Genomic DNA, 13847 nt, shown 5'->3' on the forward strand with positions numbered 1-13847 from the left:
TTTTGCTTTAGAAGTTACTAAAAGACTTTGTGTCCAAAACGTGTTACTTACATACGTTGATTAAAAATTCATTTTTTTATATTGGTAGCTTCAAATCAAAAACCGTTAATTGCAATAGACGCGTCATTAAAAGCGCTTTCGAATGATATATAACACCTCTATATGTTTCCTAACGAATATCCGAGAAAAGAGGCCCGTCCGTAACGCCTACCGTTGTCCGGATGGTCATGCAACTCGAACAAATCAAATTATCGTGCCTGCAATCGAGCGCGCTAAAGCAAATCGATCCATGACACTCTATTTTATTATCCGTGATTACACGGTGGTCGAAGAGAGTACACCTACGGAGACTAGTTAGGCTGATGAATTGCTTCGGATGTTGCAGACCGAAAGACATGCCGTCCGAATGTCTCTACTACAACTACTACAACTACAACTACTGCAACTACTACAACTACTACTACAAGGAGAAAAAAGCACGGGAAAAAAGCACGGGACTCCTAGTCCTACATCTAGACGTCGAAATTCCCGGACAAGATGGCTGGCTCCTTTGCTCGGCCCTTTGCTCTCGGGCAGGAAGTCATGCATCGGTCGAAGCCTGCAACAGTACAATTCATTGGATGGACGGCGTTTGGAGACGGGATTTGGATCGGCTTAGAGATGGAGGACAGCGTTTGGGGGAAGAACGACGGCAGTGTGAAAGGGCGACGGTACTTTTCGTGCCGTCCAGGACACGGGCTCTTTGTCCGCCCAAGAACGGTCGTTAGTCGTGAAACGGTAGGATATATGGTTTAGAAACGAAAGGGTTACATTGCTAATATCCCATTCATAAGATGCCCTTGGGAGACACCGAAGTATGCCGTGTTCACCTTTATAGCCTTGATGCCAGCCTATTGTTTAGACAAAATGTCACAATTGCTCCGTACTGGAGGGAGAGAATAAGATCCTAGAGCAGGAAAACAAGATTTTAAAAGTACAAGCTGTCTGGTCCCGTCACTCCTGATTTCCCGTATCACGGGAAGGACCAAATTCGCTAAACTTAACCTTTATTTTTAGGCGAAGATGAGTGTATTGCAGAAGGAAAATAGAGGGTATAAAAATGTAGTAGCAGAATTAGAGGTCAGTTTTTGTTGTTCTTTTGTGCCAGATAATTAATATTAATTAACTTCGGTAACCTTCATTTTAGAGCCGGACATTACGTTTTGAAAGAGAACTAAAACGCAGACAACAAGTATTGGAAGAGAGAGTGAGAAGCCTTTCAGTGAGTCTTTAGAGCGGTTTTGGTTACTAATTAGTGACACTTTGTATCCTGAAGGAAAACAGAGGAGAACGTAAGAATCTATGTAACCTAAGCTGCTGTTTATTGATGTCAGCCTTTATTTATAAATGAATCTGATTGCGCTTTTTACGTATAGAAGCAGAGACAGAAGACGAGGATTCGGAAGAACCTGAGGAGCGTCCGATGCACGGTATTTGTTGTTGACATGCCTTTATGTTTATCAATGAATCTCATTGCGCTTTTTTACGTATAGAAGCAGAGACAGAAGACGAGGATTCGGAAGAACCTGAGGAGCGTCCGATGCACGGTAGTTGACATGCCTTTTAATAAAGATATTATAAAGGCACTGTTTATTAGCAGCAGCAGCAGCAGCAGCAGCAGCAGCAGCACAGCTAGGGGAAGAATATCAAGTACAAATTAGTAGTCAAATTACTATTGAAAAGGGTAAATAAAATAAGAATAAAAATAATTTTATTTTGAATTTAATTGTTTGTATTCCTTTTTAGCAATCTCTGATATCGAAAAAGTGGCGTCGACGTCACTTGACCTCTCGAACCGTCGTCGTAAGCGCGTTCACGAAAAGTAGGAACTGGTTTTCAATTCTCGCTTTTAGATAAGTGGCTGGTTGACACGGCAAAAAGTAGGTGTAAACTAGTAAACTCATTATTCCTGCTGGCATTCCCGTGATCACCCTCATCTTAAGGCCAATTTTCATTTCTTTCTTAATTAATTAAACAACTTTTTTATAAAAATGTTTAGTTCAAATTTAACCACAATTACATCACCCTTACATCACTTTTATTCATTTTACAGAAATGGTAGCTGCGGTACCCCCAACCAAAAGGAGAACAAAAAATTTAGCTCTACGACGAACGTTGGCTCTGATAATGCAAAAGTAAGAAGTCTCGAATAACAATACTGTACATGCGCAAAGTCTTATAAAACGTTTACAGATTACTCGATCCTGACGCAAAGTGCATGGTAACTTATTGCCGGCGAGTTTCGAACGAGACTATTTCGGATGAGTCATTGAGAGCATATTACTACAAAATTAATTTCAAGCCAGAAATTAGAGACCTCAGTTCCACATTTTTTGATGCTTAAAACACGGACCTGAAGATATCAAGCCTCATTTAATTCTTTACTGGGGCAGTGAGACGAGCGTCTCTACGCGAGCGTCAATTAAAATCACTTCGCTTTTTTTCCAGAAGGTCTCGGTCACATATTATTCAATATTGCTCAATCGTCTAATCTGTCCGCGTCCGACTTCAGGCGATTTCGAATCAAACGAATCGGATCTGATAGCGAAAACGACTGCAACTGAAAATGCCCCCCAGGAAATCTTTGTCACCTTAATTAATTAATTAATAATCTATTTATACTTTTTGGCTATTGATGGTGCAATTTAATCACAGATGGCATAAATGAACCTGATCTCTCGTTGCATGGGCGAATCCGCCAAGCACTTACAATACTTGGTCGATTTTTTGTGGCACAAAGCCATTTCAGATTCGTACAGTATACATATGCATAGACCGGTTTGGAGCGGTCACATCGTGCCCGGATGTCAGCACGCCAGGAATCTTCCCTCGAGCAGAGGCAGGCAATATAGACCTTCGTCACCACAGCTCAAATCGATAGTAGTGCTAGGCGACGTCAATATGTACGTGACTAATCACACATAAAAAACTAAATTGGCAGTTGAAATTTGACGTCCACAGCAGCTTCTCGGGCAAGTTGCACAATATTAGACAGTCGAACGGCCTGAAGAAAAAACGTAAACACTTATTCAAGCTGAGAGCACGCAGTCACCATCTTAGCGGCCTCGTCGAGGTCATTGCATGCCAATATTTTGAGCCCACTGTTAGCTATCATTAGTTTAGCGTCGTCAACTCGGGTTCCTAAAGCATTTCACCTGTACAATCAACTTTTCGGAGAGAACTACTGTACCCTGTAGTCGAACTACTAAAGGAATTTTGAGATCAATTTCCGAAGCAGCGGCAATAATGCCGCTAGCTATGACATCACATCGCATGATACCACCGAAAATATTCACCAGGATAGCAAGAACCTGAACGAACGCATGTTCGGCCTTACCATCCTCAGAAATCAGGCGTACTCACGTGTTTATCCTGACCCAGAATGTGAAACGCTTCGGCGACTTGCTCCTGCCGAGCACCGCCGCCTAAATCAAGAAAATTCGCCGGTTCGCCACCGTGGAGTTTGATCATATCCATGGTGGCCATGGCGAGGCCAGCTCCGTTGACTAAGGAGACGTGTATTGCGTGTGTTTTGAACGTGATGCGTTTCTTTTACCCAGGCATCCAATTGAGCCGTCGAGGCCGATGTAGTTGAGATCGGCTTTCGTTGCACGCACCTCGCGCTCGTCTTCCTGCGTCCAGTCCTTCAGAGCGAAAACGTCCTTTTGACGAAATGCCGCGTTGTCGTCGAAATTGATTTTGCAGTCCATACAAACGACTAAGGAAAAAGAAGAGAGAGGACAACATTAGACGGAATCAAAAAAAAAAGGAGAAAAGAGAATACTTTGGCCATTCGCGTCTTCAGCAAACGGATTGATCTCCAGCATAGAGATATCCCTCTTGACGAAGAGATCATACATTTTCATCATGTGATCTACAGCCTTCAAGAAAAAGTCATCCACACAGCACTCAATCTGACGTCAAAAAAGGATTACGTACGTCGTCCATAGAGGCGGGCGAAAAGCCGAGTTTCTGCGCCACTTTTGAAGCAACATCTTCCGTCAGCCCTTAGAATTAACGCTTGCTTCATTGCAAGTGTTTGATACTGAAAGTGTACCTTTGTGTATATCTATGGGCTCCTTGATGATTGCTTCAGGTCGTTTGGCGGCCACGCTTTCGATGTCCACTCCGCCTTCGGCACTTGCTACGATAGCGGGGCCCTAGGGAGCGCCGTAGAACGAATCTACGGGACACGCGTCGTGTGATTACCCTCAACGCTCGATCCAAGAGAAAAGCAAAGTAGAATTCTCGTCTAGTGTAGAGCCTCTCACATATCAGCACCTAAGAAAAAGGAGAGCTATTGATCTCTAGGAACCTCAGGAGGCGTTTACAATAAACTAATAAATAACAGTATGGAATTCTAGAAACTTGAATTTTTCTTAAATTTTTTCTTTGACCTTGTCGCAAATTCGTCCTTTGGCTCCAGTCTGCTTCGTCACCAAAGTCTGTCCTATCATCTTCGAAGCAATATCTTTTGCTTCGTCAGGACTTCAAAAACGAAAATCGAACGCGAATGTGAAAATTATGACGTCATAACGTACGAATACGCCACTTTGACTCCGCCCGAAAATCCGTTCGTGAACGTTCCTTTTCCTCGGCCGCCGGCCAGGACTTGGGCTTTCACGACCAAATCGTTTGTTCCTAAGGCGACGCGACTCTTTCTCGATGCAATTGTGACGTCAGACTTTACCGAGGTCCTTGGCGATGGCGAACGCTTCTTCCGGTGTCGACGCGACTTCGCCTCGCGGCGTGGTGATTTTCGCTTCGCGAAGAAAGCGCCAGTTTATGTACTCGTGTAGAGAAAGGCGTCGATTCGGCACGAACGAGCCGATTTTTGGAGCCTAAAGGCCGTCTAGAAAGTTCAATTTTAAATGTTGACGTACGCCAGCCGGTGCCGCGGCTCCGGAGCGACTGCCAACGAGCCAAATTGCTCTACCGAGGCGAAAAGCCATTTGGGAATAATCGCGCACGCGCGTTGTTGTCCTCCACGAAGAAAAGGAAAGGCCTTCTCGTTCGGGCTACTTTTCTCTGTAACCGCTTATTGTTTTGTCGAAAATGACGCTGACATCATCAGGTGAGATGATCGTAAGGCAAGGAGAAGCGTTCGCGTCCGTGGAAACGAGAGTTGCAACGAGACCACGACGGTCACATGCATTGTCTTAGAGCTTGACTTACGGCATTCGTACTGTAGAGTCTTCCCTTTGCGTACTGGCTAGATTTAGGCTTTACGTTTTGTTGTTCGTGGCTTTTCACGTGGCTTTTAGCTGGATTTTTGGCGTTGCTTGACGAAAAAGAAGCCGAGCTGAAAGTGAGACTTAGCAATAGAAAACATGCAAAAAAACCATTTCTATTCGACCGCGCAGCGCTTTGCTTTACTCAGTCTCAACGCCGTAGTGGATCAATTTTGGCCAGAAATCGCCGATTCCTTAACAAAAATGTAAGAGATAAAGAACAGAGGAGAGAGAGTGAATATCATACCTTCTAGTGAGGAATTATGTGAAGACGGTTGCTTCGAGTACAATCAACTGTCGTCTCTGGTCGTCTCCAAGGTGAATTGGCCTCGTAGAATTTCAATTTTTTAATCACAAAATCACGTTTAGGTTTACTATCATCTCGGCGGATTTGACGATTCCATTTCGTTCGCTTTGGGTGCTGGCAGTCTTTTTGACGTCACTTCTCGCTCTGAATACGTCGAAGTCATTATCTGTACGTCTTCTGAATTATTAGATTGAACGTTTCCTCCGCAAAAGCGTTTTTCTAGCCAAATGCATCGATCAATACACGAAACTTCGAGTTCAACAATTCAGCCATCCCGATGACCCCGTTTTTATTGACGAACGCTTGGAATCGATAGTCAAGCGAATGTTGGAACGATGCTTCACCGATCGCCAATACAAACAAGCCATCGGAATTGCTCTCGAAACGCGAGACTTGAACGTCTTTGAAAGAGCTATACGAGAATCGGTAGAACTCGTCCTTAGATCGTCTATAAAATTCTATCATATTTTGCCTTAGGACGACACGTCAAGTATGTTGGACTACGGTTTGAAAATGTGCCTCTCTTTGGTGCACAATCGCGAGCTTCGCAGCGACGTGCTGGAGCGGCTAGTCGATGTCTATTTGACTCTAGACGAACCGGATTACATCAACGTGTGCCAGGTCAGATAGAATCGTTAGAATTCTTTTTGAAGTCCAATTAAACTTTTAGTGCTACGTTTTCTTGTCGAATTCGGAGGCAGTCGCCGAGCTTCTGCTTATTTTAATCAAAAGAGAGCCGGTAGTTATACTCCAGTCTTTTCTCTGAAGTAGAACTAGCTGGTGTGTTTTTATATAGCACAATTGGCTTGTAGCCTATCAGGTTGCGTTCGACATGTATGAAAGTGCGACGCAGGATTTTCTACAGGGAGTGAAACTTCACATGATGCCTTCGATGGCGGAAGGAGACACTGCAAAGGAACCAAAGTAAAAAAAGAGAGAAACCTCTTCTCACAACCATAAATGAATTCCTATTAGAAATAGCGATGACGCAATGGAGATAGATAACGTGAGAAGAAAATACGGCTTTCTCTTGCAGAGAAATCGTTTTTCTTTTGTTAGGATCCTCTTCAGCAGCGACTTGGCAGACTCGTTGCCATATTAGGCGGAGAGACGACCATCGATCTCACGCTGGAATTTCTCATTCGAAATAACCACAGCGATCTCGCTATATTGAAGAACACGCGAGACGCGACGCGAAATTCCGTCTGTCACACGGCGATCGTCATTGCAAACGGATACATGTGCTGTGGAACGACAATCGATTCTTTTCTGAGGCAGGAAGAGCGTTCATTTTACGACGACCCTAGCCGACATTCTTTCACTTATCTAGAGATAATCTTGAGTGGCTTGGAAAGGCGACCAACTGGGCTCGTTTTTCCGCTATAGCCAGCCTCGGTTTGATACACAAAGTGAGGGGCTAAACGCTATAATTAAAAGCAGAGGAATAGTATCTTTTTCTCTAAAGGGGCACGAGAAAGAGTCTCTTAGTATTATGTCTACGTATCTTCCCAAGGAATCCGGCTCGCCTAGTATTTATTCCGATGGTGGAGCTCTCTTTGCTCTAGGTCCGTGTTTTTAGTACTCTCGCGAGTCTTTAATTAATAAATCTTTATCTGCTTGAAGGCCTCATACACGCAAATCACGGTGGGAAAATATCGGAATATCTTCTCAATCAGCTGAAGGGCGCGTCGAACGAGGAAAGAGAATACGTGGACGTTTTTTAGAACAGACGTTTTTCATGTGTGCGCGTAGGCTGTTCGTCATGGAGGCTGTCTGGGATTAGGACTTGCAGCAATGGGAACGGCAGAACCAGGTTAGTATATTTAGAAGCGATTTGTTTTGTGGAATAATTGCCTTACCGTTAGAAATTTATGACCAGCTGAGAATGAATTTATATATGGACGATGCTGTGACCGGTATTTAGACAGAAGCATATTTTTCCTTTCATTGGCGACGCATTTTTTAAAGGGGAGGCGGCCGGATTGGCCATGGGTCTAGTGATGGTGGGTTCCAGTGATCCGCGCGCTATCGACGAAATGGTGAAGTACTGCAAGGAAACGCAGCACGAAAAGATACTGCGTGGGCTGGCTGTCGGAATAGCGCTGGTACGTATAAGGAAGAAAATCTGGCTAGTCTCAATATCTTCTTTTCTTCAAAGATTATGCTGGGACAGTTGGAAAAGGCTGATGCTCTCATTGAAACATTGTCTACAGACAAGGTTTGTTTTAGCAATGCAAACGCTATCGTTCTGACATTTCCTTCAGGATCCACTCCTCCGTCGTTCGGGCATGTTCACTATAGCCATGGCCTACTGCGGTTCGGGAGATAACAACGCCTTGAGAAAACTGCTTCACGTAGCCGTAAGTAGCGAATGTATTCGTCGTTTTTTTCGCCCAGTGTCTCCCCAGGTAAGCGACGTGGATAACGATGTGAGAAGATCGGCGGTGATGTCGGTCGGCTTCGTGCTTTTCCACTCGCCGGAGCAGTGTCCGCCCGTCGTTTCGCTGCTCGCCGAGAGCTATAATCCACACGTGAGATGCGGTGCCGCTATGGCTTTGGGCATAGCGTGTGCCGGCACGGGTCTCAAGGAGGCTCTGAACGTTCTCGAGCCGATGGTCAATGATCCGGCCAATTTTGTGCGACAGGTAATGGGAAGTTTAAGTCTTTCTTTCGTTTAGTTGAAATCGCGATCGATTCTAGGCTGTTTTTATTGCTTCTGCTATGATTCTCATGCAGCAGACCGAAGCGGCTAATTCAAAGGTAGAGGAGTCTCAATGCGATCACCATGGCCACTTCAAGAGGCTTTGTAGGTGAAGACTTTTCGCGAGCTATACACAAAGTCAATCAGCGACAAGCACGAGGACACCATGGCTAAATTCGGTGCAATTTTGTCTCAGGGAATCATAGACGCCGGTTAGTTGCACATTGGCTCGTGTTTTGCGCTCTTGAGTGATATCTTATTAGGTGGCCGCAATGTGACTATCTCCCTACAGTCTTCCAGCGGTCACGTTCATCTAATGTCCGTTGTTGGGACGTTGGTTTTTACGCAGTTTTGGTACTGGTTTCCCTTTTCTCATTTCCTGTCGCTCGCCTTTCGACCGACGGCGATTATTGGGCTCAATTCGGACCTAAAGGTTTGTGAAACGCGTGGGGGAAAGGAGGGGTCCTCTTACGGTAGACTCCAGATGCCGAAAATTGAATTTCGATCCAATGCAAGACCGTCTCTGTACGCTTACCCCGAGCCACTGCAAGCTCCCAAGGAGAAGGAACGAGAGAAGGTAAAATTTCTACTGCATTGTGCTGTTTATATTCTATTCTAGTCGTATTTTCAGGTTGCCACGGCCGTTTTGTCTATTACAGCGAAAGCGAAAGCGAAAGCAAAGAAAGCTGAAGAAGCCAGGGGATCTACGTCATCAACTTCAATGGAAACTGTATGTACAGTGAATGATAAATGCTCGGGATGTCACTTTGATTCCTAGGACCAGCAGCCAGAGCCGGGCAAGGCTCCGGAATCCACCAGTGAGGAAAAGGCTAAGGAAGAGGTGGAACAGAAACAGCCTGAGCCATCTTTCCAAATGCTCCAGAATCCATCCAGAGTTGTTCCTTCTCAGGTTGACGAAACGGCTTAGATTTCTTACCTATAACTATTTGATTAGCTGAGAGTGCTGACAGTGGCGGAAAATAGCCGCTACGAGCCAATCAAAGCGGTACTGCAAGCAGTATAAGGTATCATCTCTACTAAGGGGTCTCTTTGTGGTTAGGTGACAGTCGGCGGAATTCTTATGTTGATTGATACAAAGTCTGAACAGCCTGAAGAGTTGGTGGAGCCGCTGAAGGGTCAGTAAATCGCGCTTAATTTATTTATGTTTATTTTTTTGAACGTTAGTTCCGACTGTGGCTAAAGTGGATGACGAAGGTCCAGAGCCAGAGCCACCTGAGCCGTTCGAGTATATAGAAGACTAGAGGCCAAACTTTTAGTTTGAACTGGTGAACAATTAGCCAGTGTTGCGTAATGTCAGTTTGAAAGTGTGAATTGGGCTACGTTATTATCGGTTTAGATTACGGTTCATGCGCAGTACAACGTCTACGTTTCGTCGAGCTTCTCGACGATTTCGACGACTCTGAAGTGTTTTCTCTTGCTCAGCGGACGGCATTCTTGTATTCGAACCCAGTCTCCCAGCCGGCAATCGTCTCGTTCGTCGTGGGCAAGGTAATTTCGGGTTTTCCCGTAATACTAGAGAACGCATGTGCTGTGGAACGAATTCGAGCAGCGCGTCCGTTCGAACCTTCTTAATTAGAGGATGTAGAGATAGTCGAGTCACGGCAACCCGAACAGTCCTCGTCATTTTCGTTCCAACGACTTTGCCAACGAACTGGGACATTTTTGTTAGCGCGCGTGAAAAAAGAAACAAAAGTCGCGTGATATACAGCGAAGCCAGCAGCTACAAAAGCAAAGACAGGGGCAGTCTGGCAGACAGCCACAGTTTACTTATTCAAGTATTTTAGCCTAAGATTAGGATAGGCATTTACCGAGCTCTCGATTGGGCCACCAAGCTCTCCCGGTATCTGTTCATTCCTGGGGCCATTCAGCAGCAATTTCTTTGCTTCGACACTAAGTCGAGAGACCAGCTGCGAAAACGTTGGCCTCATGCTCTTGTCAGGATGCCTATAAGCAGAGAAGAATTGGAAGAGTCAATCACTGATAAATGAATCAGAGACTATACCAGCAATCAATCATTATTGTGTAAATGGCCTTGGGGCAGCCTGGAGGAGGTGGTAGCCGATGACCTTCTTCCACTCTTGCAACGACGTCGGCGTTTTTTGTAAATCCGTACGGTCGCTGACCCACCGACCAAATTTCGTACAGTACGATTCCAAAGCTCCATACGTCGCTTGCCGTTGAGTATTTCTTGAAATTGATTGCCTAAGTTCGTTGACAGTTAGCGAGCGAGGGACGACCTTTTGAGCTCTCCTTACTTCAGGTGCCGTCCACCGTACCGGCACTTTTGTTTTTGACGAGACGAGATAATAGTTCGATTCGTCTAGATCTCTTGAAAGGCCGAAATCTCCAATCTAGATAATTTCTTAGTCTTGTTGTCAAAAAAATCTGAAGGGGTACCTTGGCGACGAGGTTTTCATTCAACATCACATTCCGAGCGGCCAAGTCCTAGGGAAAGAAACAAATCGTCACTGCAGTGTTCAATAAAATGAAGAAGCCATTTTTACCCTGTGAACAAAACCTTTTTTGCTCAAGTACTTCATTCCCGCTGCAATTTCTTTGGTCCATTTCAGAAGTTTTTTCTCTGTTCCAACAGGCATCCCAGTGCCACTGAGCAAGAGAGATAACTGCTTAGATTTTAGACAGCTATGAATCTTTCATAAACGCACTCGCTGTTCTGCATCTTCACGAGGACTTTCTTCATATCTCCCATGGCCATAAATTCAACAACAATCATCAACTGCGATTCATGTGAATATAGGCTTTAGCATATTTAGTGTAGCAGGTTTCCTTACTGGTTCTCCTACTGTGACCGTCCCTTCTATTCCGACTATGTTTTGGTGCCGAAATTGTCCCATGAGAGCAGCCTCTTTTAGAAACTTCACCCTGTCGCGTTTGTCGTCTGAAATGAGCGTTTTAACTGCCACTTCTTTGTTAATCATTCCCGTTTTCCAAATAGCTTTTTCCACATTTCCGAATTCCCTAAACACAACAATATTATGAACTCTAAACAACGTACTCACGTTTCTGGCTTACCCAGAACCGAGATGATGCTTAAGAATGAGATCTTCCCGATGTATGCGCCTAAGTTTTTGCGATTCAAATTGCCCATAAAGGCCTTCCTCTGTGCTTGCAGGCTCGTAGAAGCTTTCGACTACCTGCTTTGATCATTGCATACATGAGAAAGGCTTTTATATTTCAGGCGTACTTGAGCTGAGGCAGGCTGAAGATGATTATATTGACTTTCTCTTGAGGAAAGAACGACAGCCTGTTTACTTTGAATGCAAGTGAACTGAGTTTCTGCTTCAAGCTCGACTGCTTCTTCTTCTGGACCAGTTGACGCATAAGATTTTTTAGGTTTGACACCAATGGCGACGTTCTCATATTCCCTGTATGCAGGGTTTGTCATTGACATGGTTGCTCCTTGAACTGCGATGCTGCTATCAGTACGAGACACCAAAGGATCTTTAGAGCGATTCTTTTTCCGGCAGAAAATCACCAATAGGATAACAGCAACGAGAATCACAGCTGTGCCTCCGACCGAAGCTCCAACGTACATTGCAAGCGGCACTGTGCTTTTTTGCTCTTGAGGCTGTGACGATCGAGGTGTCGTCGACGGCAAGATCTCTGTTGTAACTGGCGCCGAGGTTGGAAAACCGGGTCTCGCTGACTCTTGCCCAGAAGTGGTCGTAGTTTGGTCAGAAACATCGGCTGTGCTAGTCTCCGTTGTAAATGATTGCGTCTTGCCGCTTATTTCAGATGGAGTCGTTCCTGTTTGAGATGTTGTTGCCTGAGTTGTTTCTGCCGCCTGAGTGGTCGTTGCCTCTGCCTGAGTAGTTTCTGCCTGAGGGGTCGTCGCCGCCTGAGTAGTTGCCGCCTGCGTGGTCGTCGCCTGAGTGATCTGAGAGGTCACTGCCTCAGTTGCCACTACTTTAGTAGTCGCCGCCTCAGTGGTCGCCGCCCCAGTAGTCGCCGCCTCAGTAGTCGCCGTCTGAGTAGTCGCCGTCTGAGTGGTCGCCGCCTGAGTGGTCGCTGCCTCAGTTGTTGCCGTCTCAGTAGTCGCCGCGTTAGTAGTCGCCGCGTTAGTAGTCGCCGCGTTAGTGGTTGCTCCCTGAGTAGTAGCCGTCTGAGTGGTTGCTGCCTGAGTGGTTGCCGCCTGAGTGGTTGCCGCCTGAGTTGTTGCCGCCTGAGTGGTCGCCGCTACAGTGGTTGCAACCTGAGTGGTCGTCGCCTCCGTAGTCGCCGCTGCAGTGGTGATTACCATTGTTGTCACTTGAGTCGTTGGGGTTGCTAGAAATCTTTTTGCTTAGGCTTATAAACACAACTATGCATCATACCGGGGCAATCACAGTATCCCCATTTTGTGACGTCTCTCTTCGAATCTGTCTCCGTGGCGCACCAAGTAGCATTCTTCTCGTACGCTGTACAGTTTATAAACGTAAACCCTTTATATTTGAAAGGAAAAACGCAAGCACTGCCTCCACCATTTCCGCCGCACGTCTGACTCACGACTCCAACATCTAAATTTATCTTAATTCGTAATCACATGTATGTTCGATTCTCGTACCATTGCACTTTGGAAGATCACATGTAGCATTTAAAATTGTTTTACCACTTTTGTAATAACACCAGGGTTTGTCATAAGCATAGTTTATATTCCTGCAGTCGTTCTTTCCCCAAAGACTAAATATACGTGATCTTAGTGCTGTCTTGAGAGCAGCCCAATTAGAGAAGTCGGCGTTTTGGTAAGCGTCTGACCACGTCATGCAGTCATAGGTTGTTCCTCCAACATTAACCGTATCCTTGTCCCCCGAATAACTTCCTCCTTCATCAATCACACTGTAGCAGTTTGAATCTGACAAGCCACATAAAGTCAAACTTCTACATGTACTGATCGGGGAAAAAACGTACCTGAACAGCTAGAAACTTCCCAGCAATAGCCCCAGCCCTGTGTATTTTTGTAGTAGCACCACGGCCGTGTTCTAGACCCACTAACATCAGGATTTCTGCAATAGTTATGATCACCGAGGCCAGTATTGGGGTAATTTGCATCAGTGTAGCTGTGACTATTGGGTATTGTGTCCGTCCATTTCTGACAAGTTTTGTACGAGCTAAAAATAGGATAATTCTGTCCTCTACTTGTTGTTCCTCTGTAAAGCACGCCATCAGTGTAGTCTCTGTAACACGTCTGAATGCTACATCCACTTTCTAGAAAGAGTTGTTCACGATTTACTTTGTGCAAATGAAGACCCACCGATGAAAATAGCGAGAGTTAGAGCCACAACAAAACGAGCCTTTGCAGTTAACGCTCTCATCACTCATGTAATACTGACAACCAACGTAGTTGATTCAAAGCCTGCTTCACCAGAGTTAGGGCAAAGATCTCAACTCTGCGTTACGTATGTGAGTCACATGAAGTCACATGAATCTCACGCATCTATATAAAGATCAAAGTCCGCCGACATGCTGTTGCGTAATTCCACTTCAAAGCGTCAACAGCTCTGTTTCCGCACAAGTCCTCCTCTAATAGTTGAGCTACTATTCAAAAAGG

At 45.2% G+C, this 13847-nt stretch overlaps 4 protein-coding genes across 8 annotated transcripts; 2 read left to right on the forward strand and 2 right to left on the reverse strand.

Annotated features, from left to right (window-relative positions):
* Positions 1-295: 295 nt before the first annotated feature.
* Positions 296-2692, forward strand: LOC136195752 (dynactin subunit 1-like). Of its 4 annotated transcripts, none has more exons than XM_065985199.1 (13): positions 296-777; positions 834-854; positions 902-973; positions 1057-1119; positions 1187-1261; positions 1316-1331; positions 1416-1469; positions 1533-1586; positions 1640-1723; positions 1786-1842; positions 1893-1919; positions 2093-2174; positions 2233-2692. In XM_065985199.1, the coding sequence occupies exons 1-13, from the start codon at positions 538-540 to the stop codon at positions 2381-2383; spliced, it is 996 nt and encodes a 331-aa protein (XP_065841271.1). In that variant the 5' UTR covers positions 296-537; the 3' UTR covers positions 2384-2692. The 4 variants fall into 4 exon arrangements, with proteins under 4 accessions (XP_065841271.1, XP_065841272.1, XP_065841270.1 ...); XM_065985200.1 differs by having other exon boundaries at positions 1658-1723; XM_065985198.1 differs by having other exon boundaries at positions 1637-1723; positions 2233-2691.
* A 193-nt stretch (positions 2693-2885) lies between these two features.
* On the reverse strand, positions 2886-5011 carry LOC136195747 (succinate--CoA ligase [ADP-forming] subunit beta, mitochondrial-like). The gene is made up of 13 exons (XM_065985194.1): positions 4923-5011; positions 4730-4880; positions 4581-4680; positions 4437-4527; positions 4249-4320; positions 4097-4199; positions 3979-4046; positions 3824-3920; positions 3596-3757; positions 3403-3545; positions 3230-3350; positions 3092-3180; positions 2886-3043 (listed from the first exon to the last, which is right to left on the reverse strand). Exons 1-13 carry the CDS (start codon positions 4989-4991, stop codon positions 2969-2971), a joined length of 1341 nt encoding a protein of 446 aa, XP_065841266.1. The 5' UTR covers positions 4992-5011; the 3' UTR covers positions 2886-2968.
* Positions 5009-9644, forward strand: LOC136195738 (26S proteasome non-ATPase regulatory subunit 1-like). The gene is made up of 29 exons (XM_065985179.1): positions 5009-5113; positions 5304-5347; positions 5403-5476; positions 5525-5588; positions 5640-5745; positions 5801-6003; positions 6055-6198; positions 6248-6316; positions 6374-6501; positions 6553-6583; positions 6637-6851; positions 6908-6986; positions 7043-7142; positions 7201-7272; positions 7328-7390; positions 7443-7493; positions 7546-7682; positions 7736-7795; positions 7842-7937; positions 7986-8222; positions 8278-8337; positions 8388-8490; positions 8542-8711; positions 8763-8855; positions 8910-9008; positions 9057-9188; positions 9234-9284; positions 9339-9414; positions 9464-9644. Exons 1-29 carry the CDS (start codon positions 5095-5097, stop codon positions 9538-9540), a joined length of 2853 nt encoding a protein of 950 aa, XP_065841251.1. The 5' UTR covers positions 5009-5094; the 3' UTR covers positions 9541-9644.
* On the reverse strand, positions 9593-13696 carry LOC136195737 (uncharacterized). Of its 2 annotated transcripts, none has more exons than XM_065985178.1 (15): positions 13551-13696; positions 13208-13504; positions 12864-13151; positions 12634-12816; positions 11505-12586; positions 11333-11454; positions 11092-11278; positions 10966-11036; positions 10804-10906; positions 10697-10744; positions 10555-10650; positions 10302-10501; positions 10108-10243; positions 9864-10044; positions 9593-9811 (listed from the first exon to the last, which is right to left on the reverse strand). In XM_065985178.1, exons 1-14 carry the CDS (start codon positions 13609-13611, stop codon positions 9868-9870), a joined length of 3051 nt encoding a protein of 1016 aa, XP_065841250.1. In that variant the 5' UTR covers positions 13612-13696; the 3' UTR covers positions 9593-9811; positions 9864-9867. The 2 variants fall into 2 exon arrangements, with proteins under 2 accessions (XP_065841250.1, XP_065841248.1); XM_065985176.1 differs by having other exon boundaries at positions 11333-11457.
* Between the last annotated feature and the right edge of the window lie 151 nt (positions 13697-13847).

The sequence above is a fragment of the Oscarella lobularis genome, chromosome 14, assembly GCF_947507565.1.
Source record: "Oscarella lobularis chromosome 14, ooOscLobu1.1, whole genome shotgun sequence".
Lineage (NCBI taxonomy): Eukaryota > Metazoa > Porifera > Homoscleromorpha > Homosclerophorida > Oscarellidae > Oscarella > Oscarella lobularis.